Source organism: Rhineura floridana, chromosome 18 (assembly GCF_030035675.1).
Source record: "Rhineura floridana isolate rRhiFlo1 chromosome 18, rRhiFlo1.hap2, whole genome shotgun sequence".
In the NCBI taxonomy this organism is placed as follows: Eukaryota; Metazoa; Chordata; class Lepidosauria; order Squamata; family Rhineuridae; genus Rhineura; species Rhineura floridana.
Window position 1 is genome coordinate 29681170 of NC_084497.1, and position 25568 is coordinate 29706737.

General features: G+C 47.9%; 2 protein-coding genes across 11 annotated transcripts; one reads left to right on the forward strand and one right to left on the reverse strand.

The window, feature by feature from the left end:
- The first annotated feature begins 1500 nt into the window (after positions 1-1500).
- Positions 1501-3353, forward strand: SVBP (small vasohibin binding protein). 2 transcript variants are annotated; one of them, XM_061600724.1, is made up of 2 exons: positions 1501-1839; positions 2877-2956. In XM_061600724.1, exons 1-2 carry the CDS (start codon positions 1612-1614, stop codon positions 2910-2912), a joined length of 264 nt encoding a protein of 87 aa, XP_061456708.1. In that variant the 5' UTR covers positions 1501-1611; the 3' UTR covers positions 2913-2956. The 2 variants fall into 2 exon arrangements, with proteins under 2 accessions (XP_061456708.1, XP_061456707.1); XM_061600723.1 differs by having other exon boundaries at positions 1526-1839; positions 2948-3353.
- Positions 3354-6431: 3078 nt separating this feature from the next.
- On the reverse strand, positions 6432-25504 carry TMEM269 (transmembrane protein 269). Of its 9 annotated transcripts, none has more exons than XM_061600719.1 (8): positions 25383-25488; positions 20720-20783; positions 15867-15931; positions 14156-14303; positions 12501-12598; positions 11362-11505; positions 10086-10286; positions 6432-8210 (listed from the first exon to the last, which is right to left on the reverse strand). In XM_061600719.1, exons 4-8 carry the CDS (start codon positions 14233-14235, stop codon positions 8101-8103), a joined length of 633 nt encoding a protein of 210 aa, XP_061456703.1. In that variant the 5' UTR covers positions 14236-14303; positions 15867-15931; positions 20720-20783; positions 25383-25488; the 3' UTR covers positions 6432-8100. The 9 variants fall into 9 exon arrangements, with proteins under 9 accessions (XP_061456703.1, XP_061456699.1, XP_061456700.1 ...); XM_061600715.1 differs by lacking the exon at positions 15867-15931 and adding an exon at positions 24207-24318; XM_061600716.1 differs by lacking the exon at positions 15867-15931 and adding an exon at positions 24207-24318 and having other exon boundaries at positions 25419-25474.
- Positions 25505-25568: the final 64 nt, after the last annotated feature.

Consider the following 25568-nt stretch of genomic DNA (forward strand, 5'->3'; position numbering starts at 1 on the left):
ATGCTTTCAGTAAAGGGATAACGGGAGTTGTAGTTCAGCAACATCTGGAGTGCCAAAGGCTCCCCACATCTGCTTTAAGTAAATGCTAATAACAACATTAAATCCGGTCAGCCACTGTGGGAAACATGATGCTGGAGTAGATAGGCCGTTGGTCTGATCCAGCAGAACTGTCCTGATGTCCCTACACAGGGGTCCACTACTCTTCCCTTGTGACACGATAGCCAGGGGAGGGGGGTATGCTACCAGCGTGAGCCGCCCCAGTGCATAACTGCTGTCTACCAACCTCTGATTTGCCACACACCATTGGCTGTCTCAGAGCAGCTGCATCTGTGGAAATACCAGAACCAGATGCATAAAGTGCTGGTTATGACCCCATACCTTGCTTGACAGAAAGAACGTCTGCCCTTTTAGGGCACATCAGAATAGCAATGGAGTCTGATATGCAGTGTGCGTTGGTGGAGCATCGCTAATCCCAAGGGATACCCAGGCCACCAATCAGGGCAAAGGCTACGGGTTTGTTATGGGATGCTGAATCCATCCAGCTGCCCTGGTGAATAGTACCTTCACTGTTTTGAGGGGCCGAGGGACACATTACCCCAGTGGAAAGCAGTTGGAGGCCGCATTCTGGCAATAGGTGGGGCCAAGCCCCAAAGTGGCCAGGGCCAGATGTACACACAAATCGCAGGCACCTATGCAGTTAACACACACAAACAAAGAGCAAGACTAGGGCTTGGGAGTTGGGGGGTGGGCAGAGAAAGGAAAGAGTGTTTACAGAAAACAATCAGCCTGCCCATGGAAAATGCAGAAGTGACCCCTGAAAGCAACAAGGGTGCAAATGGCAGCAAAACCAAGGATCCCTGCTCCTTCTACCTTTGTATAAACATTTGTGGTATATATTGTTTGTAAACAAATAAAAGTGCTGCCTGAATTCAAGTCAATGCAGCAGAGGAGCGGAGTTGAGAGAACTGGCTCTTGCTGCAAACTGCATGTGGGGGGGTGATATTCAGGCTGGGAATTCAAGGACAGACTCTGATGTGCGATATTGACAGCAGGCTACATTGCAGGTTTGTTGTGAGCTATTCCCTCAGCCCAATCCCTAACTTTCAACAGGGGTAATTATACAACTGGAATACACTTGCAGGATTGTTGTAAGCTCTCTTTAAGACTCAGTCTGACCCCATGGTTGGCAATATTTACAGTGAACTACACAGCAGGGCCATCGTAAGCCATTCTAAGTTAGGAAGTGCATCTGTCTTTTGTTAGAGGTGGGGGGCAGGAAGACACTCATTTTCCATTGAGATTCAATCTATGAACGTGGGAGATTTAGAAATGGTTTTTCCAAAGTGAACCAGAAATCCCCAGGCCAGGTGTTGAACCATGTCACTCTTCAATTTTTTATCTCTGACAGCCCCAGCTCTCTGTTTAGGACGGTGTTCACGCGCCCCTTCCGTTAGAATCTCTATGGTTCTTGGCGCATGCGCCGCGCGGCACTCTGCCTGTAGCTCGGTCGCTACATGGATTCAGGCGGCCCCGCCCCGCCCCCCATAGAGATGCGGGGAGGGCGATGAGTAGAGCGACCACCGCGCGTGGAAAGAAAGCTCCTTCTTCTCTATGCTACTTAACCCCTGCGCATGCGCCGTTTTCGGCTCGGCGGCCATCTTCCTTCGCGGGAGGAGGAGGAAAATGGAGCCCGGCGGGGTCCGCCGTGAGAAGGTGCCGCCGCTCCCGCCGCCGCAGCAGGCGACCCCGCCCAAGATCAAGGACGGGCCCAGCAGCCGCCTTGAGAAGGCCAAGCAACGCGCGGCTCAGCAGGAGCTGAAGCAGCGGCAGCGGGCCGAGGTGGGCGGGGACGGGGGCGGGGCTATGCTAATAGAGACCTGGCGACCGTTTCTCAACTGCTCTGCTGTCGCGAGAACTGACGAGAAGCAAGAGGGAGGGGATTCCTCCGTTCTGCGTCATTGCGGCCCGAGGGACCCCCTGCCACTATTGTTACTGTCAGGATCATAACAGAACACATAGACGTTGATGTTGTTTTAGTTTATTGTTGCTTTAATCGTTTTTTAAGTGTTTTTAATTATTATTATTATTTATTAAATTTATATCCCACCCTTCCTCCCAGAAGCAGCCCAGGAGGGCAGACAAAAACACTAAAAACACTCCAAGACATAAAGGCAGACTTCAAAATATATTTAAACAAAACAACTTTAAAAACATCTTAAAAAGCAATTCCAGCAGACATAGACTGGGATAAGGTCTATACTTACTGAAACTGTTTTAACATTTTTTATTGATAACTTTAATGTTTCTTAGCGGGTGTGTTTTTTTACAATCAAGCAGTATATAAATGTTTTAAATTTTAAAAAACGATTATTATTATTTATTGGACATTAGTCACTTGTCACTCAAAGGTCTCCAAGCCAATTACCAAAAACAAACACAAATATATTAAGCCATTTAAAAAGTTATTACCATTGAGGGCTGGTTTTGTGTATATATGTGTGAATGAGTGGAAAGGGGAGGCTTCTGATTTTCATTTCCAGGAAGGGTGTGTTAGGTCCAAACCCAACCAGGTGTGAGCTGAAGGGGTGGAAGCCAAGCTATGTTAACACCCCACTGAGGTGTGTTTGGCATCTTCATCGTACAGTTTTCGGCAAGTGCTGAAAATGCACCTCTCCATCCTGGCCTGTGACACCTGAGGTGTATGTTTTCAGGACCTGCCCTATTCCTGTGATTGTAGTTGTTTTAACATTGAATTTTAAACTGTTGTAACCAGCCCTGGGACCTGCTGGTGAAAGGTTATTTTTATTAATAATTATTTTTATTAATAATAATAAAAATTTATCTAGTAATTTGCATGCCACTTCGTGCCAAAACAGGCTTCTAATTCGTATGCAAGCAAAAAAATCCAATGACACAGACACAGAAACTGTTCTTGTTTGGCCGGCAGATCTACGCCCTCAACCGGGTGATGACTGAACTGGAGCAACAGCAGTTTGACGCCTTCTGCAAGCAGATGCAAGCTTCCAGTGACTGAGGGCGAGCCACACTCCAGACAGGCCGGTCATTTATGTCCCATGTGTGGCTTCCCTCAAGGACCAGCACTTCTGCACCCTGGGCCACAGTCAGTGGCCTGGCAGAATGGGCCACCCAGGAACAGGGGGAACTGGCCAGCCTCTGCTCCCACCAGCTGACTGCCTTTAGCCACCATCTACAGCTTCCCCGACAAACCCTCTTTTCTTGAACTACTGGCCTGTCTTTGTTAAAATGGAGTTCCGTTTTATAATTATATTTATTACTTTGGTTTGAAAAATGAAGTTATTGTGTTTTTTAAAAAATAAAGCCTGCCTCTATGAGTTTTATAGCTGGTGCCTTCTGTTTTGGACTACGACTCCTATCAGTCCCAGCCAGCAGTTGTAAAAATGCTTGTTCTGAGGGGAACACAGCCATGGCTAGCTAGGTCTGATGGGAGTTGTAGCTCGATACACCTGGAGAGTACGAGGCTGAGAAACGGCGGTGTTTCGAAATATGAGGAGCCCCTTTCATCTTTGGTTAAGGCCATAGTGAGCCTATCTAGTCCTATACCCTCTAGCCAGTAATCGTGACCAATCAGGTGTCTCCAGGCAGCCCACAACAAGGACGCCCACCTAAAAACTTGGAATTCTGAGGTACACAGTTCTATGAAACTGTTGTGGCCATTAGGCATGAGAATGGACTATCGCACAGCAGCATTAGGTAGAATGTCAATAGCCAAAACGGAACTGAGCCAGATCGGGCTGCCCTCTGCCGTGATGTTCTTTCTGGAGGCAGAGAAAGTGGCCTATCAGTGGCCCTCGGTCACCTGACTAGTGGCAGACCCCTTGCTTGTTTTGGTTGCCCATTTTTGCACCTTTCCCACAATACATGTTTTTAAAAGGATATCGCTGCATCATTCCGTAGAATCTCACGAAGTTGTATCCAGTGGTAGTCCTACTCAGAGTAGACCCATTGAAGTTAATGCACATTGCCTAGCTTACGATTATGTATAATTGCATAGATGCTGTTGGAGGTCGATTCATAGGGTCCCCATAAGTCGTAATGGACTTAAGGCACTTAACAACAAAGAATCTTGGGGCCATCCTACGCTTTTATTCTGTTCTTCCTCCACCCTTCCTGGCTGCTGGCCAATCCTGTCATTTCTCCTTCAACATCCTTTGTGCCAAGGTGTCTGTACTCCGAACATGTGCAGTGCTGTTTGCTACGCCCTTATCGGCCTTGCCTTCTACAATTTCTATTGTCCATTCAGACCATTTTTTATTTTGTGCACACCCAGACACATGCCTAAGTCATAGAATTTTGGAGCTGCAGGGGACCTTGGAGGTCTTCTGATCTGACCCCTTTACAGGAATCTTGCAACTAGCATCCATAAAAGATGGCTGCCCAGCCTCCAGGGAAGGAACACCTGCCTGCTCCTGAGACAGACTGTTAAATCTGTATATAATCTCCCATCAGATTCTGAAACAAACTGGTTTAAATTTCTTCCATGTGGCCCAGACGCTCTACTCTGGGAGGGCCTATATGGCTCTCTTCCTCCCCCTCTCCCATAATCCTCCCATTTCCCTCTTGAGAGCCACTTTGCAGCGCTACTCCCAAGGAACCCCTTTCTACCCAAAGCACGGGGGGGGGGGAAGAAAACCAGGAAATGATCCTCATGGTTTATTAAAAAAATTATTCCCTCCCCCAAAAACCCAAAATTAGTTTCAGATGAACATTTCCAACAAACACAAAGTAATATTCAAACAACTATACAAGGTTCCCAAGTATTATTTCAGTGCCATGATCAATTAAAAATAAACATCAGCAGTGCTCCCTGGCAGAATTTGAAACTCTGGTTTTGCAACAGCACATCTAAGATCCATACAGATAATTTGACAGGGGTTCAGCCTGTTGTAAAAGCTATTAATTTTTAGACCACCAAGCCTTTCCATGAATGAAAGAGGTGACTATTCTGCGGGAACAACTGGCCGATCTGTTAAGCACAGCAACAGTCTCTGACATGTCTTGTGTCTCTGATGGTGGTTCGAATCATTCTGGTCCCTGCTCAGACTTCTGAGAACAGCAGAGATCCACACACAAAGTACCTCTGTGCAGTCAGAGACTGTACTGTTGTGACATGTCTGCTGTTGGCCTGCAAACTGAAGATGCCAGAATACTGCATCCTGCTCCTCAAAAGGTAACATTTGTTCGGCCCTAAAACCTGCCACCCAATTTGACTTGCCTGCTGAAGGGGCTCGTCTGCAACAAACAGCGGCTGAACCCCACGGTGACAGGGAAGTTGGCTGGAATCTTATCTGCTGAAAGCAAACAAATGCTTCCCCAGGCCCGAGACTCTGGCTGACTCCCCCCCACCTTCAACTTACTTATCAATAAAAGTATTTATATGCCGCCCTCTTGCAAAACACATCAGAATGGTGTACAGCAGCATAAAAATATGTAAAAGTGATATTTCTATGTAAGTCGAGGAACAGGAGCCAGAATTGAGAGCCTGGGCCACGCCTGGTTGTGCAAGCCATGAAGGACATTTTTTGTGGAGCTGACTTCCCCCCTCTTCAGATGGCTTGCTTAGGTGCTCTTTTTGTACAAGAAACATTAAATACTAAGGGGCTACTTCAATTGCCAATTTAAAGCAGCCATATAGCTCCACTGTTGGAGGCAGGATGCCTTGGATACCAGCTGATGGCAAAATGCAGGCAGGCAGAGTGCTGTTGCGCTCAGGTTCTGCTTGCAGGGTTCCCTTAACGGCCACTGTCAGAAGAGAATGTTGGACTAGAATGGGCCTTTGGCCTCATCCAACAGGGGCTCTTGTGAAGTTCTTGTGAGACCATTTAGAATCAAAACCCGTGAATACCCCGATTCTCCTCTTATCCTGCCTGCCTTTGGTCGTTCGGTGATCAGAAGACTCACCACTATATCGCAAGGAACCCAAATCGCCAGAGAGCCCCTTCCAAAAGGAGAGTCACACACAAGGGTCTCTTGAGGAAGCCCTCTGCTCCCAACCTGAAGACACTTAGGAAGGGCAAAGAAGTCACTGCTTTCTCATCAGACAAGCAGAACATTTTGGCCCCTGGGGGAGGGAGGAGAGGGGTCAGTGTGACAGCGCTCCCCCTTCCCTCGGGGCCAGATTTGTTCCCACGAGCAGTAAGATTTGATTCTGTAGCACTGCATCAAGGCTCTCGAATTAAAAGCTGCAAATCCCAACTAGTTTATACAGTACAAATCCAGACACTTCCTTTAAGAAGACTTCCTGGCAAGGATGCCAGTGAAGAGGGCAACGATCTGCCCTGGATTAGTCCACAGTGAGATCAGGGGAAGCCCAAAAGGGAACAGGTGAAGAGATTTGGAAGCCAAGTCCCTTAAAAATAAAATAATAACATGTAAATCATGGACTAAAAAAATAAAAATCTAAAAAACAAATTTATCCTCTTCAAATCTATACATACATACAGATATATATATATACAGCATGCATATAAAGAATCTGTATATTCATATCTACATCAAAGTTGAGGCTCGGAGTGTTAACCAAATCAACCGTTGTGCTTGTGATGTTCCTACTTATAGTGTAAATATGGTAAGCGCTGGGAGTCGTCTTGCTACAAGAGGGAGGAGGCACCAGACATCCAGTGGCGTATCTTAGTCGCAAGCTGACATCGAGGGAGAAGAATTATTCTTCGGTCCAAAAGGAGTGCCTAGCAGTCGTGTGGGGACTGAGCAAGTTGCGCCCATACGTGTGGGGACGAAGATTTACAGTGACAACGGATCATCGAGCATTGTTATGGTTACAGACTAAATCATAACACTATGCTGCAGAGGTGGTCCTGGGCTCTACAAGATTACCAGGTGGACTTCAAGTTCATAAAAGGCAAGGACAACGTATTGGCCGATGGACTTTCAAGGCAGGTGGCCAGGACTGCAGTGACGTGACCCAGACGTGGGTGCAAAAAAGACGTTTTCCCCAAAGAGACTTGTTTTTTATTGTTAACGTGTCGTATGAATCCTAGAGCAGGAATAACACTTTGCTGTTATTTTAAGGGGGGGGAATGTGATGTTCCTGCTTATAGTGTAAATATGGTAAGTGCTGTTTGTATAGAAGATACATGGTAAGTGGAGTGAAAGAGGAGGGGGGAGTACATGAGCAGTAGAATGCTGGATGATTGGCTGAGCGTTTGAATGGCTGGGAGTATAAATGGAAGAATGACAGTTGAATCTAGGTGGATGTTGGGAGTGTGAAGAAAGAGGTGTTTGAGGGTGAAGGTCAGGAGTGTGGAGAAAGGGAGTTGGAGTTCTGATTAATAATAAGTCAAGTACAAAACAGGAATAGATGAAACCATACGCTTGTGAAACATTCTAAAACTAATCTTGTTATTTCTGATATTTAATAAATACTTATTTGGTTTACCAAAGGCCTGATCCTTGGCTGGGGGATATACATACCAGAAGGGAGGGCAAGGTAATTACCAAGGCTGAACAGAAACAGTATCTAATGGTGGCAGCGGTGAAGGGAGGAATAATAACAATTCAAGTATCCAGAGCAACCCAAAGTTGTATGCGTTATCTATAAAGATACAAGGGGGTTGGGAACAGCATAAGCACACAGTCACAAAAGTAACCAGCTAGAGAGAGACTCAGGCAAAGTCTCTGGGAGTATTGGTTATAGGACGTGACTGGTGGTGCTGCCTAGCAGGGGGATCTAGTGAGATCTGTGCTAGAGCAGAGTGAGAAACCATATAAAGGATGGTCCAGACTGGTGGTATCCCTGGTGGTGCCTAGTGAAAGGCAGTAGCCACAAGCAGGTGGGAACCTGACAGGGAGAACCAGGGAAGGACGCCACAGTGCTCCCCAGGAACCCAAGTCTGCCCAGGATGGAAATCGCAACTGCAGAGACCTCACAACCATTACGTTTGAGTCAGGGTGATGGAAAGCTTTAGTAAGGCTTTAAGCAACGCACGGAGGTTAACACTGGCTTCCACCAGTTTCAGCTCCCTGGAAGGGCTGGCCTGGGCGAGCGGCTGCAGCGTGGCGTAAAGCTGTTGTCAATCCACGCACAAGACCACACGGGCGAGGTTAGACTTTATGGCTCCACAGGGCCGTAGGAAAGAAGATGTACGATGTGGACCAAATCAGATAGTATAGCGAAGCAAAGTGGGAGGCAGAAAACATCACCATCAGAATTCCTGGAATGACAGAAAGAGATTTGGACGAAGGAGTATTACTATTGCTGCTGCTGCTGCTGCTTCCACCACCTCTCACCACGCCCAGGCCAGCAAACACATCAACAAAACATTTTCGCAAACAAATTAAAAAAAACACATTCTAAAAATAGTTAAGAATGTTCTAAAAAACTGTTACAGTTAAGTATCCTATGATTCTATGATTCATCCTAAAAAAAATTGCAGATGAAAACATTCTTCTGTCCAGTGATGCAACAACACACGATTCTTCCCAAAAACCACCAAAAATACACAGGGTGGTATTCAGTGTTAGCCCTACTCAGAGGAGATCCATTGGAATTAGTGGCCGTGACTAACTTTGGTCCATTCAATGGGTTTACTGCAAAGGATTTAAGTTAGATGTAAACTCATGTTTCCCGTCTTTGTTGCTGTTATGTGCCTTCAAGTCAATTACGACTTATGGCGACCCTATGAATCAGTGACCTCCAAGAGCATCTGTCGTGAACCACCCTGTTCAGATCTTATAAGTTCAGGTCTGTAGTTTCCTTGATGGAATCAATCCATCTCCTTCCTCTTTTTCTACTCCCTTCTGTTTTCCCCAGCATTATTGTCTTTTCTAGTGAATCATGTCTTCTCATGATGTGTCCAAAGTATGATAACCTCAGTTTCATCGTTTTAGCTTCTAGTGACAGTTCTGGGTTAATTTGTTCTAACACCCAATTATTTGTCTTTTTCGCAGTCCATGGTATCCGCAAAGCTCTCCTCCACCACATTTCAAATGAGTTGATTTTTCTCTTATCCACTTTTTTCACTGTCCTGCTTTCACATCCATACCTAGAGATCGGGAATAGCATGGTCTGAATGATCCTGACTTTGGTGTTCAGTGACACATCTTTGCATTTGAGGACCTTTTCTAGTTCTCTCATAGCTGCCCACACCAGTCCTAGCCTTCTTCTGATTTCTTGACTATTGTCTCCATTTTGGTTAATGACTGTGCCGGGGTATTGATAATCCTTGACAAGTTCCCATCTTTGTTTATCTTTATTTGGGTTTTTTTGGGGGGGGTGACACTGTTTTTCACCAAAGGGCCCAAAGTGGTTTCCAACGATTAAAATACAGATTAAAACCACATACAATTTTTTTAAAAATAGAGTATATAAATAATACACTCAGTACAAAAAAACAGCATCCAACGTTAGCCTTACTTAGACTCACTATCGCAGCCCACGTTTTTGGGTTCTTAACCGTTTTGGGGCCACAGACCCGCTTTGAGAATCTGATGAAAGCTAGGAACCCCTATAAATAAATAAATAAAATTCATTTCCTTGCACTGGAAATTGGGGTGGGTTTCTTTTTCTTTTTACACCCGATTCACAAAGCTCCTGAAACCCATCCTGGCACCCCCTGGCGCCACAGGTTAAGAACTCCCACTTTAGACACACCAGCCTTTGATATTACACGGTAGGTCTACAGCCTTCCGGCTTTGAGGGCTATTCCTCCCCTGTGTAATTCACAATTTACACAGACGGGGGACAACAACTAACTTCTGGGTTTGCTGGGACAGCCCTCTTGCCTTATCGCCTTCCCGGAGCTCAGCTGCTTCACCTGGGATGAATCTCTACTTAAAAGACTTGTTGAAAGAGGGACGTCTTCAGTAGGCATCAAAAAGAAGACAGAGATGGCACCTGTCTAATATTTGAGAGTTATAAATTTATATCCTTCCCTTCCTCCCAGAGAAGCCCAGAACTGGGGTCTGGAGGGCCACAAGTTCACCACTCCTGCTCTAACCACTACACCACACTGTCTCTTGAAACTTGAAATGCAAAAGAAAAACACAAGGGGTGGTGATCTGCCAGGGAGCCTCGGCTCTGCACTCACCTCCTGCAAAGATGGCTTTCTTCCAAGACTGGGACTCCAGCACCTTGTCGTGAGGGTAGAAGCCCTGGTCCACCATGAACAGAATCATCACCATGGCAATGATGCGCATCACCACCAGGTTGCCCCCAGTTAGGAGGTAGGTGGCCGCCAGCACAGATGCTCCGTAAGGGCAGGGCAGCCCCCGATACATGAAAGGGATCCCTACGGGTGAGGAAAAGGGAGACAGTGAATCAACTCTGCAAGGAGATCCAGGGGGGACATAGCGGTTGTTAGCACTCGTGCACAGGAGTCGCTGAAGGGGTGACGTGCAAAAATATATCTATACAGGACCCAGGAGGTGAAAATGTGCCGTTCTGGAGCTCAGCACTATATCCACAGCGAGAGGCCGCAGACTCCGATCCTTCAAAGGCCCATTAGAATATGCACATGGCTATTTGCAGCTGGAGCACCCAGATTCCGAAAAGGTGGACAAATTATTCTGGCAGGGTTTGAGTGTATGCAGAATCCAGAATCTCAGTGGTGGCTGAGGACTCCAATGTCAGTGGGGCAGTGGAATCCACTGCAGGTTTTAGTCTGAACTTTCAAGACACTGTCCAAGGTACTGAAGCAGTTTTGAAAGTCTGGACTAAAACCCAGAGCAGATTCCACCGCCCTACTGACCGGAGCCGCCAGTCGCCACTGCAGCATCTTCTGGAAAGCTTCTGACTTGCTGGCACAACAGAAACGCAAACACACGCACAGAGTTGGTTGTTTCTCATACACCCTTCTGCACAGCTAGCACATTTCTAATTTGGGGAAAAAATACATAGCTCATCTGAATGTCCCTTATACCTGCATGCTCATTTTGCCCCTACAGAGAACTGGTGCAATTAAAATTAAGAAGTTCTTGTAATTAAGATCTTGAAGTTTGCTTCTTTCCACCTTGCTCTTTCTGTTTTTCCTTTTGTGTTTTTTTGGACTGCAAATCCAAGGGCAGTAACGAACAGTAAGCTCTTGTGAGACCCTTTTGTTATTGTTGAAGAAGTAGCATTTCTTGTAAAAAAAACCTAAATAAACAAAATGTTTTGACCGCATGGCAGATTATTTACTTAAAATCAGAGTTTGGAAAATTTGCTTTTTAAAAAAACGAAAACAAAATAGACACACAACACAAGCTGCAGCCCTCTAGGAGCTAGTTCCAGGCACTGAAATCATGGCTGCGGACAGCCTTCATTCAGGGCCCTACAGCCAGATGCAATGTGGCCAGTCTTGATGCCAGCTGTGGCCGAGAACTCACCGCTGGAGAAGAAGCACAGGCGCGTGAAGACAGCCAGCACGTACACGATCACCAGCAGCCCGTCGAGGATTCCATGGGCTTGTAGGAGGAGGGCGGTGGCCAGGCCAAATGAGGTAAAGTCAGCGAAATCATCCAGCTTGGCACCTGCAGAATGTCAAGAGACAGGCACCAGTTAGGCCTAGATGGGATGAGGCCAAACAATGTCGGAATGCTCCTAGTTACACATCTGAGAGGCATCCAATTAGCAAATTTATTTGTTATGAATATTTGTGACTCCCTCCCTCACCCACACTTCAGAAGAAGTCCCAGGGAGGGGTACAAGATGAAGAAGGACAGAGTCACGTCTACAATGAAAAAATGCATAAAACACCAGTCCAATACAACCAATATGGCATCAGATACAGAAACTGAGGGCCTGAGCGCAACAGCAGGACTTTCCCCACTTGCGATTCCCAGCAACTGATACACAGAGGCATACTACCTCCAACCATGGAGGGCAATATATTTATTTACTAGCTGCCTCATACTAAGCATTGCTTGGGAATTCTAAGGAACCAAAAACAAATCAGGGCAGTTTTGTAAGATTCAGTCTGTTATCTTGTTTAAAACTGGTGTCCAACCATAGGCCAAAACCTGTTCCTCTGTCTCAAGGACCAGCCTGCAAAATTGGGTTACGATCCCTTAAGAGGTATCCACGTGCACAGTGGACAGCTTTCCAAAACACAGAGTAGAGATTTAAGGAATCCGTCCCTAGCTTTCCACCAAGTTTTACTGTAAAAATAAAACATACAATCTCCAAAATTTAACACACAGATGAAAACGCCAGAAATACGACAGCAGCATTCACAGTGCAAAGACCTCCTGAAATAAAAGCTTTAACCAGGCACCTGAAATTTAACAGGGATGGTGCTGGCCTGATTCCTAATGGATGTAAAGCCATCATGGCTAGCAGCCATTGAGAGCCTTCCATGCAAATTTCTCTTATTAACACCCTCTTAAGTTGGTGGACATCACTTCCTCCTGCTGTAGTGAATTCCAGAGTTTTAACTATGCGCTGCATGTGCGCAGATCCTCGTTCACTTGCTAAGCAAAGCGGTCAAGAGCTGATGTGTGAAGGTTGCAAAGAGGAGGGGACTCACCCAAAGCAGAACAAGCATTCAGCTGCCTGGCAACAGCACCATCTGCAAGGTCAAGCAGGAATCCAATCAGGACCAGCCAGCACGCATAATGATATTGCCTGGAGGGAGGGATAGAGAGAGTCCTGTTAAGCATTGCCATGGCTACCACACTCAGCAACCAGAGGCTGCCTTGCCATTCCCAAAGCCGCCAGGCAAGAGGTCAGCACACAAGGTGGAGATCAGAGCCACCGTTGTGCTTGCCCCCTTGCCCAGCTCATGCTCAGTGGCGCATGACTGCACAGAGGAAAAGTGTGTGCATGCATGCATGCCTCCTCATCCTGCTGGAACAGGGCTTCCTAAACACATGTCTGCGCCCTCCATGCCTGATACAGAAAGGCCTGTCTGTTAAAAATAAAACCAAAACAAAGCCAGATTATCATGCCTGCAAAAAGGGCAAATCCAGAGAGATCCTGCTGTAGCTCCGTGGTAGAGCCACTGCTTTGCACGCAGAAGGTCCCAGGTTCAATCCCCAGCATCTTCAGGGTGAGACTGGGAATATCCCCTGCCTGAAACCCAGGAGAATTGCTGCCAATCAGTGTAGACAATACTGAGCTTCTTGTTGTTATGTGCCTCCAAGTCGATTACGACTTATGGCGACCCTATGAATCAGCGACCTCCAGGAGCATCTGTCATGAACCACCCTGTTCAGATCTTGTAAGTTCAGGTCTGTGGCTTCCTTTATGGAATCAACCCATCTCTTCTTTGGCCTTCCTCTTTTCCTACTCCCTGTTTTCCCCAGCATTATTGTTTTTTCTACTGAATCATGTCTTCTCATGATGCGTCCAAAGTATGCTAACCTCAGTTTCATCATTTTAGCTTCTAGTGATAGTTCTGGTTTAATTTGTTCTAACACCCAATTATTTACAACAGTCTGACTCAATCTAAGGCAGTTGTATATATTCTTATAAAGGACTGCTTTCTGAGGCTTGCCCAACAGACATAGTAGATGAGCAGTGACTCTGCCGTGGAGCTTTCTAACAGAGGGGGGGAAATCCCAGCTTCAATCTCTGGTGTCTCCACACAAAAGAGAGACAGGGTGGCAAGACTTGTTATGATTTATTACATTTATACCCCACTCTTCCTCCCAAAGGTAGCCAGGGTGGCAAATGCACAAGCAATAAAACAATTAAAACATCTAAAAACAGGTACAAACGCAGACTGGGATAAGGTCTCTACTTAAAAGGCTTGTTGGAATAAGAGGAAGGTCTTCAGGAGATGCCAAAAAGACAACGGAGATGGTGCCTGTCTAATATTTAAGGGGAGGGAATTCCAAAGTTTCGGTGCCACAACACTAAAGGCCCGCTTCCTATGTTGTGCGGAACCGACCTCCTGATAAGATGGTATCTGCAGGAGGCCCTCACCTGCACAGTGCAGTGATCATAAGGGGTGAGACGATATTTCAGGTATCCCGGTCCCAAGCTGCGTAGGGCTTTTCCTCAAACGCTCCAGGAAGCAGCAACCGGTTAGAGCAGACGAGGAAGCCTATATCAGCAAGTGCAAAACTGCACCTTGGCCAAAGGCACCTCTTGCCACAAAGAAAAAGTGTCCTTGCAAGGCTGTGGCCACTCAATGGGACTCTAAAATCTTTCCAAAAGAGGTTCTGGACTCCGACTTACCCATTCAGGCTACAGAGGACAGAGGAGAGGCCCATAACGAGGTTGGCCATGGAGATGGAATTGGCGACATTCTTGCGCATGAACTCCACCACCTGCGCCCGGCCAGCCTGCTCACTCAGGAACAGCTTCTTGGTGTACTGATATATACCTGCAAGGTGACACAAGAGGGCATGAGGGGGGGAAAGCAGGGGAAATCCCAGTCGAGAGGCTTCCCCCGTGCCAAGCAGAAGATATTTAAAGGCATAGTAGGTCCTGAAGAGAGGGAGGCAGACCAACGGATCAGCATGGAGGCTGCGGTAGTTCCACCCCGCCGGCTCTCGGCCAATCCTTTAGAGGGGCAGTTGGAAACAGGCCAATGGGGAGCTGAGCAGAGGGGCTGCAAAGAAGCCTGCCCCAGAACACAGACTTTCCGGTTGGGGGGGTGAAACAGAGGGACAATGCTGTTCGTTCCTGTGGCTGGCTAAATAAAGCAGAGATCTGCCTGGCCTTAAGAGCTAAAACTCTATTCTTAGCTTGGCCCTTTGAATATTTTTTTTTTCGGTCAGCCCAAAAAGGCAGGAGAGGAAGGAAGAACCGGTGGATGTTTCGCTTGCTGGAGCCTCTGCGTCAGCCACCAAGCAGCCTCCAGTTTTGGATGGTGTTAGGTGCTTCCATGATCTCAGGCGCTCCCGTTTTCTGGCTCCCCTTAACAGCTAGGCATGCTCAACCTACCTCCGTGGCTGCATCTTTCCTGGGCAACACCACCCCTGTGAGGCTGGGTGTGATTTAAATTCTTTTTATGCTTTTTCTTATATATATTTATATATATATAAATATAAAATAGCACACAGCCTGCTGAGAGCTTCTTGCAACCCTAGCTATCCCATCTCCTTGGTCACTGGGCCTTGCAAGTCTTTGGCCATTGCCTCTTCTCCCTGGGCATCCGTTGGCAAGCACCGTACTGGTGAATCTCGCTTTCTAGGTGCCTGCTTGCCACTAGCATTACCCTCTCCTAGGGAACCCTTTCAGAGCCAGGAAAGGCCCACGGCGGCAAGACACTATGCAGAGTTGCAAAACCACAGAGGCCCCAGGAGGTGGGATTTCCCCAAATGCACCAAGCCTCTGGTGCCAAGCTGGCTTTATGCTGACCTGTCGCAAGAAGCATTTAAGGCTTTGCAGAAGACAAGGAGGCAGCAAGATGAGTGGCAGGCAGGCCACATGCAACAGCATGGCTTTACTCGTGGTCCCTCCATCCCACTCTCAGCCCATCCCACTAGCTTCTGTTTCCCCCACACCGTGACAATTCCATACAGACAGACATGTTGTTTGCATTTTAAAAAAGCACCTTATTCTTAATAATGCTTCTACTCTTAGGCTGCATCTATACCATACATTTAAAGCACATTCTCCTCTCCCCCAGGTCAAATCCTCCTGGAGCTACATTTCCCAGCACTCTTAAGAAGACTATAGTTCTCTGGATTCTTTTTTGGGAGGGTGCTTTAAACATGCATTAAATATATGGGGTGTATGCAGCCTTATTCTCCCCCCAACCACCCGCACCCCATTACCATAAAATTTACACTGATTTTTTAAAAAAAGAAAAAAACCCAAACACAATTTTTTAAAAAATAAAAAACTGACAGCCCCACTCCTTAAAACTACAATTAGCTTATTTTATAAACCCTAGGAAAAGGGCTACTCTTGAGAAAGTGTGAGAAGGGACATGTCCTACTAGTGTGTTTTGCACCCTGCCCTGGTCGTGTTTCCAAATCCCGGAAAGTTCGCGAAATTCTTCATCTGAAAGAAAACAGCAGATCAGAGCAAAAAATAAAAAAAATCCCCCATCAACGTGAAATCTGGGCTGACCAAACACACACACAGGCACGTGCACGCACACACACACTCCTCCCTCTCCCACCCCCAGGCGCCCAGTCGCATGGAAGCATCTCCATCCTGCCTCTGTCCAAAGTCAGCCCAATGAAAACGCGGGGACCACGTTTTGCTCCTTCAAGAGCTGTGCAATTGTGTCTGCTCGTGCGTGTGTCTTTTGGTCAGCCATCACCTTTCTTTCTTCCTTTAAAAAGCAACAGTCCAGGCTCTTGAATAATAGCGACCCATCAACTCAGAGCATCATGCTCACCACCCCAGACCATGATGGCTTTTAGGGGCAGACTGCAGGCTGTCTCCAACACCAGCCCTACTCAGAGAAGACCCATTGGAGTTGACGGACATGGCCGACGTAGGTCCTTTCATTTCAAGGGCTCTACTCTGAGGACTTAGCTGGAGACAACGTGAGGTAGAGCCCCTGCTTTGAACGCAGAAGGTCCCCTGGTTCAACGTCCAGCGCCTCCAGGTAGGGCTAGGAAGGACTCCCCGCCTGAAATCCTGGGGCTGCTACCAGTCAAGGTAGGCAATACTGAACAAGATGGACCAAGCGTCTGATTCAGTAGAGGGCAGCTTCCTAGGTTGTAAGGCAGGAAAGGGGGTAGCAGGTGACCACCACAAAAGCAAAGACCTCTTTTCATTACTGCAGAGCCATTAAACCAGAACTGGGGGACATCTGTGGCCCTCCAGATGTTGCTAGACGCCAACCCCCATCATCCTCCATGACTTTTGGCCATGCCGGCTGCCAGGGCTGATGGGAGTTGTAGTCCAGCAATATCTGGACAGTCACCAGGTTCCCCATCCCTGAGCTTGACCATCACTTGCCTTCACTGCCCCTGGCTACCTCCACCACAACTCTGACGCCTTGTTATGCAGGGATGGGGAACCTGCAGCCCTCCCGTTGTTGCTGGACTCCAACCTCCATCATTATCCCCGAACGATGCTGACTTCTAATGGAGCCCAACCACATCTGGAGAGCCATATTAAAGAACTGGGGGCCGGGAGAGGTTCAACCAAAGGTTCTTTGCTGTGTTCCTTCCCCATCATCTCCTGCCTTGGAAGCCCATTTTGCAAATCAAATGTTTAAACGCAGCCCACTCCAAAAACGTTTCGTTATATTCAGCTAAATTTTATTTATAGTAGTCCCACTGGACTAAAGCTACTCATGTTCATTAATTTCAATAGGCTTATCCTGAGCAGGGCTAACACTGGGTGCAGCCCTTTGTGATCCAAATCTGTCTGGTAGAGAATGACCAGCAGTGCTGCTTGACTTGCAAGAGCTGGCGCTTAATGCAACACTAGCCAGCTCTAGTTTGACTGATCAGCTTCTTCTGAGCTCAAAGCTCTCTCGCTCACTCGCGACGGGGAGGGCGCTTCCAAATGACCTGTTTATTGAGCATTCACCCCGATTTGTTTGCAGGGAGATTAGATGATGTTGGCTATTTATTTATTTCAAGATTTCTGACCCACCCTCCACCATAAGACCCAAGCTATAGAAAACACAGTTATAAAAACAGATAAAATCTTTACAGTTAAAAAACGCACAAAACCTTCCCAACAGGAGCCAAGCAATACAGTTTGATTTAGGGCAGATGGGATTGTGGGGTCCAACTGCACCTGGACAACTGCTGCCCCATCTGTGGCTTATGCTGTGGGGGCTGGTGCTTCAGCCTAGCGTATCATAACAGCACAGCGTCTACACGTTTGTTGTCGGCAGACGGCATTCCCAGCCCTACCCTGGAGACGTCAGGGTCTGAACCAAGGATCTTCTGCAGGCAAAGCATGTTGTCTTCCACTAAATAATAGTGTTTCCTCTGGTTGGGGAGAGATCCTAACTCAGTGTCAGGGCCCTTGCTGTGCATGCAGAAGGTCCCAGGCTTGGCTCCAGGTAGACCAAGGGTCTGGCTCAGTGCAAGATGGCGTCCTGTGTTCCTACGATCGCAGGGTCCATCTGCTGGGAATGGCCTCTCGGAGACGGTGGGGAGCCGCTGCCAGTCCCAGGTAGGCACCACAGGACTAGAGTGGCCCACGATCTGATCTGCACAAGGCAAGCTTGCTATGTTCCGCCTTGCATTTGCAAGGACTCGTGGAGGGAGGGTGAGCACTCTTGACATGAGCTCATCGCTAATGTGTCACATGCAAGCCTGACCCACCCGTTTGATGGGCCGAACCCTGAAGACCAATTTCATGTTACTAAGCAGTGACTCAGAGAGCCACATGCCTGGATTGCAGACCGTTCCACATCCTCTAGCATTGCACAGATGAATACGAGGACGTTTGTGTGGTCAATTGCCACAAGCCCTGTTCTCTCAACAGAGATTGCTGCTTGAATGCCGCGTCACCCACCCTGCAACCCAAAAGGACACCACCCTACACTGCTCTCCACCCTTCCCAGCCTGGGCTATAACTCCTACCACTGATGGGAATTGTAGTCAAAAACAGCCAGAGAGCACCAGGTTGGGAGAGGCTGCTGTAATCATTTACTCTGCAATCATCTATCCCACACTAACTCCAAAAACAAGGGGTATTTGCAAAGTGCAGTTATTTTATATTATTATTATTAATAATAATAATAATAATATTTATTATTATTATTATTATTATTATTATTATTATTATTATTATTATTATTATTATTATTATTATTATTATTTAAGATGTATAACCTTTTTTTCTCAGCTTTCTTTCTAAGGCCTAGAATCAGTTATATTTGCACCCGGACTATGCAGTCAAAGTGCTTTGCATGCACTTTCTCTCACTGTAAACCTTACAAGCAACTCTGTAAGGGAGGCCAGTACTTGTATGCCTAGATTACAGGAGGCCAAGGCTGACAGAGAAGGAGTAATGGGAACAGCAAGATTCAAACCAGGGACATACTGGTTTGGAATCTGATCAATATGCAATATAATGGCTCTCACTGTTGGTTTAGAAGTTCAAAAATATTCAGCTAAGTTTACCGTCTCAGCAGGCATTTATGATGTTCTTCAATGGGTGGGTGGGGGTCAAATCCAGGTAGGATGTATGTGCACCTGCTGATCCCCTCCCACCCCCCAATAAATTATCCCCAACAAACACAAAGGAAGGACAGGATTAAATTGGGATTCTCCCTGATAAACAGAGGTAGTTGGAATAGATATTGCTCAAGTATATATTTAAAAAAACCCACAGAGATTGAAGGTGCTAGGAGGAGCCCGCAGCACAAATTGTTATACATATATGACCCACCTGCATTACCTCTCCCCCCCCTTTCCCCAAATGCTTCACTATCTGCTTATTTATAACTGCACTGGAACAATTAAAATTCAAAAATGCACCTGCATGCTGTTATTTTATTTATTTTAAGCCCCAACCACAGACAAACCGGACCACACCAGGCATTACTTTGGAAGGAGCTCTAGGATTTTTGTGCAATAAATAAATGGATTTATAGGGTTTCCCTCCACAACATGGAACAAAGTTGGGTCCAAACTCATGCCATTTGTGGAGAACTTCAGTATTGATATTATGCTGCATTGCAGGCATGGAGAACCTTTGGACCTCTAGATGCTGCTAAACTGCAACTCCCATCATTCCTGGCCGTTGGCCATGCTGCCTGGCACTGGGGGAAGTTTTAGTTCAGCAACATCTGGAGGGCCAAAGGTTCCCCACTTCTGCTCTGTCATATTTTGTCTATGGGGCTAACAGGCATTTAGAAAGTGAAACAGTCATTAAAAAATAATCATCATCATAAGTCAGTTCAGATTCGTTCAAGCTCAGAAGAATGATTTTTTGCCCAGGATCACAGAGCTCCATGGGAAACCTTCAAGAACAGAGGGAGGGAGGATTGCGGGGGACCAGAGAGGAATAGATTTGGCACAGAAGGGTGTTCTCAACTGCTTTATCTTCCTGCCTTTGCAGGAAAAAAATACCCACCCAGATTAGCTTGGCTCAAAACAGCATTTGCAACAAATGGATGCTTGCCTTTCCTACTGGCGAAAGGGATTTTGCCTTTTCCAGACCACACAGTAAACCCTGGAATTATAGGGCGGTGTCCAACTAAGTCTTACTCAAGAGTATACCCATTGAAATGAATGACCCTTAGTCAGCCAGATCCATTAATTTCAATGGTTCTACTCTGAGTAGGACTGACATTTGATGCAACCCACATTCCTGAAGCGCTTGCTTTTCCCAACGCATACATTAAAATCCAGACGCAGAGACTGCCCTGAATCAAAATCTATCCATTGTTGTTAATTATTAATTTATCATTAATATTATTAATAATCAGATTTCTCACCCCTTCCCCTTCATCACAGGGTGGGTTACAACCATTTAAAACTACAAAATTAAAACCAGTTTCAAACTAAGTGCAATCAAGAGAACAGAGTGGATCCTAAAGGCCACGGTGAAGAGGTGCATCTTCACCATATGACAAAAACGGCACAATGAAGGTACCAGGCACATCTGCGTGAACACCACCACTCAGGGGCTGCCACACTTGACTTCTCATAAATCAAGGCGCAAGACTCTTGTTTTTGCCACAACCATCTTAACACGGCTGGCTCTGTCTCTCTCTGGAACATTTGGTTCCTCTCTGGTTCCCAAGCTGGGTGAGGGGATGCCAGGAAGGGGTTATTCCATCCATTAAAAACCATCCAAGAGTAAGGAGCAGCCCAGAAAGGGTGATATGGGGGGGATGACTCATTTATACGTGACACTCACCAGAGGGGGGAGACACGATCCACATCTTTGCTAGATTTCAAGAGGATGTTGCACTCCTTTGAAACTGTTGAGACAGAGGGAGGAGGTTAGCAATCTGCAGCTCTTATCGTGAAGGATTCCAGAGGATGTAGAAGCACATTTAAAGCACTTCCTCTTAGAATAATAATAAGAATAATAAACAAAGGGCAACACACCAAACATATGCCATTAAAACAACAACAATACAATATCAATCCTGGGAACTGTAGTTTTACCCCTTGCAGAACTACAGTTCCCAGTACCCGTCATAAACTGCAGTACCCAGGATTCTTCTCTTTTTCAGGGGGGTGGGTGGGGCTCTAAATGCATTTTAAACATGTGGTGTGTATGCAGCCAAACAACCACCGAAACACACATACTCACACCAGGGTAGGTTTCTGTGTATTAGTAGACAAAGGAGGAGATGCACCACCCTTGCCCCAGAGAAGTTCAGAAGACGGGCAACTGGAATCATCCTGGCTGTAAAGACCAGTCATTGGCGGAGACGCGATCTCCAAGCCCTGATCCAAGCCCCTCAATACGGCAGAGCACTCGTGTGGTCAAAGAGAAGCACTTGCCACACACACCTTCCCATCTCCAAATTCCTTCCCTAAGACACATCGGAAGTCACATGACATTGCAGCAGAGGGTATGTGTTGGGGGGGGAGAGCAGAGAGAGACGGCCAAGGGACAAGGCCACCCACGGCATCCCAATGCACCTCCCGACCGTTTGTCACCCATATCACATTTCTGAAACCCCGGTTAAGAACATAAGAACATAAGAAGAGCCTGCTGGATCAGGCCAGTGGCCCATCTAGTCCAGCATCCTGTTCTCACAGTGGCCAACCAGGTGCCTGGGGGAAGCCTGCAAGCAGGACCCGAGTGCAAGAACACTCTCCCCTCCTGAGGCTTCCGGCAACTGGTTTTCAGAAACATGCTGCCTCTGACTAGGGTGGCAGAGCACAGCCATCATGGCTAGTAGCCATTGATAGCCCTGTCCTCCATGAATTTGTCTAATCTTCTTTGAAAGCCGTCCAAGCTGGTGGCCATTACTGCATCTTGTGGGAGCAAATTCCATAGTTTAACTATGCGCTGAGTAAAGAAGTACTTCCTTTTGTCTGTCCTGAATCTTCCAACATTCAGCTTCTTGGAATGTCCACGAGTTCTAGTATTATGAGAGAGGGAGAAGAACTTTTCTCTATCGACTTTCTCAATGCCATGCATAATTTGATACACTTCTATCATGTCTCCTCTGACCCGCCTTTTCTCTAAACTAAAAAGCCCCAAATGCTGCAACCTTTCCTCGTAAGGGAGTCGCTCCATCCCCTTGATCATTCTGGTTGCCCTCTTCTGAACCTTTTCCAACTCTATAATATCCTTTTTGAGATGAGGCGACCAGAACTGTACACAGTATTCCAAATGCGGCCGCACCATAGATTTATACAACAGCATTATGATATCGGCTGTTTTATTTTCAATACCTTTCCTAATTATCGCTAGCATGGAATTTGCCTTTTTCACAGCTGCCGCACACTGGGTCGACATTTTCATCGTGCTGTCCACTACAACCCCGAGGTCTCTCTCCTGGTCGGTCACCGCCAGTTCAGACCCCATGAGCGTATATGTGAAATTCAGATTTTTTGCTCCAATATGCATAATTTTACACTTGTTTATATTGAATTGCATTTGCCATTTTTCTGCCCATTCACTCAGTTTGGAGAGGTCTTTTTGGAGCTCTTCGCAATCCCTTTTTGTTTTAACAACCCTGAACAATTTAGTGTCATCAGCAAACTTGGCCACTTCACTGCTCACTCCTAATTCTAGGTCATTAATGAACAAGTTGAAAAGTACAGGTCCCAATACTGATCCTTGAGGGACTCCACTTTCTACAGCCCTCCATTGGGAGAACTGTCCGTTTATTCCTACTCTCTGCTTTCTGCTTCTTAACCAATTTCTTATCCACAAGAGGACCTCTCCTCTTATTCCATGACTGCTAAGCTTCCTCAGAAGCCTTTGGTTCATCGGGTGTGCAGCCTGGGGGTCGCTGAGTGCAAAGCCCGTCCTTGCGCAGGCGTGAGAAGCAGACAGAGGCAAGAACCAGGTTCAGGAAATGTGCAATGGGGAAGCGGGGAGGGGGGGAAGACAAGTTGTTCTGAACTCTGTGTCCCTAGCAATCCAAAGTCCTCCTGGAAACAACTTTGCCCTGTTCTCCGATTAGGAAAAGAGGATTGCTTCAGCCATATCTCATGCGCCTTGTGTCTCTTGTGCACTCTCTCACACTAACACACACACACCCCAAGTCTAGCAAGCCTGCTCCCTGTTGCAACACCTACAAAGCTGCCTTCCAGCAGATCAGACAACTGACCCACCTAGATCAGCACCGACTACGCTGACCAAGAGGCCTCATTCTGTGACTTTTCACAGAAGCCTACAAAATAGCAGAGTTCTTGGGAAGCTGCCCTGCCACAGGGTCTCTCTAGCAGGGCATTGTCCACACAGACTCCCCAGGATTTCAAACCAAGGGATGTCCCCTGCCCTACCTGAGCGATGCTGCTGGGGACTGAACCTGGGACCTTCTGCATGCAAAGCAGGGGCTCTGCCACTCAGCTATGGCCCTTCTAAAGATTCTAGTCCTCATGGTTCTGAATAAAGGGTGGATTCAAACAGAAAACTAAGAAGCTGCCTTATCTGGAGTCAGACCGCTGGTCCGTCCAGCTCAAGACTGTCTACACTGACTGGCAGCATCTCTGGGGGTTCCGACGGCGGTCTTTCCCAGCCCTGCCAGGAGATGCTATGGTGTTCTACCCCAGAGTGATAACCTTTTCCTTAAGAGATCGGAAACAGCTTCTTTCCAGGGTTGCAGGCAGGAGACTTTCCCAGGGATGGATCTGAGGACCTTCTGCATGCAAAGCAGGTGTCCTACCACTGAGTGACAGCCTCTCCCATGTTCATGCAGCCCAGTAGTGTTCAGGAGGCAGACAAGCTGGTGCCTCTGGGTGTTGATGGGCAGGGTGGGTAGTCCAACAACTCCTAGAGAAGCCTCAAGTTCCTCATCCCTGAACGAGGCCATCACTTGCCTTCACTTCCCCCAGCTGCCTCCATCGCAACTCTGGCCTTCTTTCCAGAAAGGAATGGAGAACCTGCGGCCCTCCAGATATTGCTAGACTGCAGCTCCCATCATCTTCCCTGACCATTGGTCATGCTGGTTGCTGGGGCTGATGGGAGATGAAATTCAAGGACGCTGCACAGGAGCATCACTTGCGTGCAATAGTGTTGCAGCAAATTCAGAAGTGCAGGGTCCCTTCGTGAGAGTCACAGCCATGCCCCTCCCCCCCCTTTTTACTGCTGCGTTGAGAATGAGATCCTTGTTAATGCCTTCTCTCATAACAACAGACATCCCTAGGAGCCAAAAAGCATGAAAGGAAAGAGTGTTTGCTATTGAAAAGAGTCTTTTCAGTGGCCGACTCACCTCCTTCCACTCTGATTGGCTCCAGTCAGCAGGAAAGGATAAGGATGTGTGTGAGGAGACTCTTCTCAGTGGCTAACACGCACCCGTTTCATACTGATTGGCTTGTAGGATGCTGGAGACACAGGGGCCATGCGCCCAAAAAAGTAAGGGTTAGGGTTAAGACCCCCAACGACTACCCCCCTGCTGGCGTGCCCCCAGCCTGCACAAGACAAAGGCTCTGGGCCACCTCGCCCCTCCTTTAAAGGGCCTCCCATGAGAGAAGGAATTAGAAATCCTGCCACACATAAAGGGGGAGGGAGGGCTTTCACCCACCCCATCTCCTTATCGTCATAGCAACAGGGGAAAGCCAACTTTGCAAAGACAAGCAGCAAATGTTAAGGGGCGTTTTAGAAAAAGGCATGTCTGCAAAAAAACCCACCGCTTTCATTTCTGGGGCTGAAAGAATGTAGGACGAGCCCGAGGTGTGTTCATCTCGTTCAGCACCCTGCTTCCCTGAGGGGAGCAATGGGAAGCCCACAGAGGCGGGCAGGAAAGCAAGAAGATTGAGAGATAGTCTGCCTTTGAAGCGGGAGGCTCCACTGGGCAACCTCAGCCAGCAAATTCCTAAATTCACAACCCGTCAGGGAGAGTCCGTCCTCTGAGCAAGGGCATCCTCTTGCCTGACGGGGCCACACCGCCGGCCGCTTCTTTCCTTCCCCTTGGAAAGCTTTTGGAGGGGGCTCTCACCGTGCCGGCGGCGTCGGCGCTGCCCACTATACCGCTCATGGCCAGGCAGGTCTCCCGGTCCGCCTGCCCCCAGGAGCGGCGGGGTTGGGGGAGAGGGCCGCCGCCGCCGCCGCTCCTCCCCCTCCTCGTGGAGGCGCTCCTGGCGAAGGCTCCGCGCTGGCCGTCGAGGCCGAGACTCCGGGCGCAACGCGGGGAGCGTCGTCGGGCCGCCGTGGCGGGGGCACCCACCGTCCCTGCCTGCCTGCTTGTTGCGTCAAGGGCGCATCACCGCCGGCTCGGGAGGGCCGTCGCAGGCAGGCCAGGCCAGGCGGGAGCGACGCTGCTCTCCAAAGCGCAGCGCCCGGAGCGCAAGGAGGTCCCCGCGGGCTGCGCGCTTTCCAGGGAGGCGATCCGCCCCCCCGAAAAAGCCCGCAGAACGGGTCGAGGCGCTGGGATAGCGCGCGCACTCACCGCCTCGATCCAGAGCGGTTCCGTTTCCACGCTCACCTCGGGCGATCGATGCGATCCGGCGGCAGCGTCACCGCTTTTATGCCGCACATCCCTCTCTGCTCCCTCCCGCGCTCCGGAAAATTCCACAGGAAGGGGCGTGGCTGGGGGAGGCGACCCCACCGAGCCTTTCCCTCCCTCCTTCCCCCC

Excerpts from the sequence above, each read along its gene's own strand:
- SVBP (XM_061600723.1), top strand. The coding sequence starts at position 1,612 with ATGCTACTTAACCCCTGCGCATGCGCCGTTTTCGGCTCGGCGGCCATC. Across the intron at positions 1,840-2,947 it reads AGCAGCGGCAGCGGGCCGAG|ATCTACGCCCTCAACCGGGT; the intron begins GTGGGCGGGGAC and ends TTTGGCCGGCAG.
- TMEM269 (XM_061600714.1), bottom strand. The coding sequence starts at position 20,744 with ATGTGGATCGTGTCTCCCCCCTCTG. Across the intron at positions 14,304-20,719 it reads GATCGTGTCTCCCCCCTCTG|GTATATATCAGTACACCAAG; the intron begins GTGAGTGTCACG and ends GTCACCTTGCAG. Across the intron at positions 12,599-14,155 it reads GTCCTCTGTAGCCTGAATGG|GCAATATCATTATGCGTGCT; the intron begins GTAAGTCGGAGT and ends CCCTCCCTCCAG.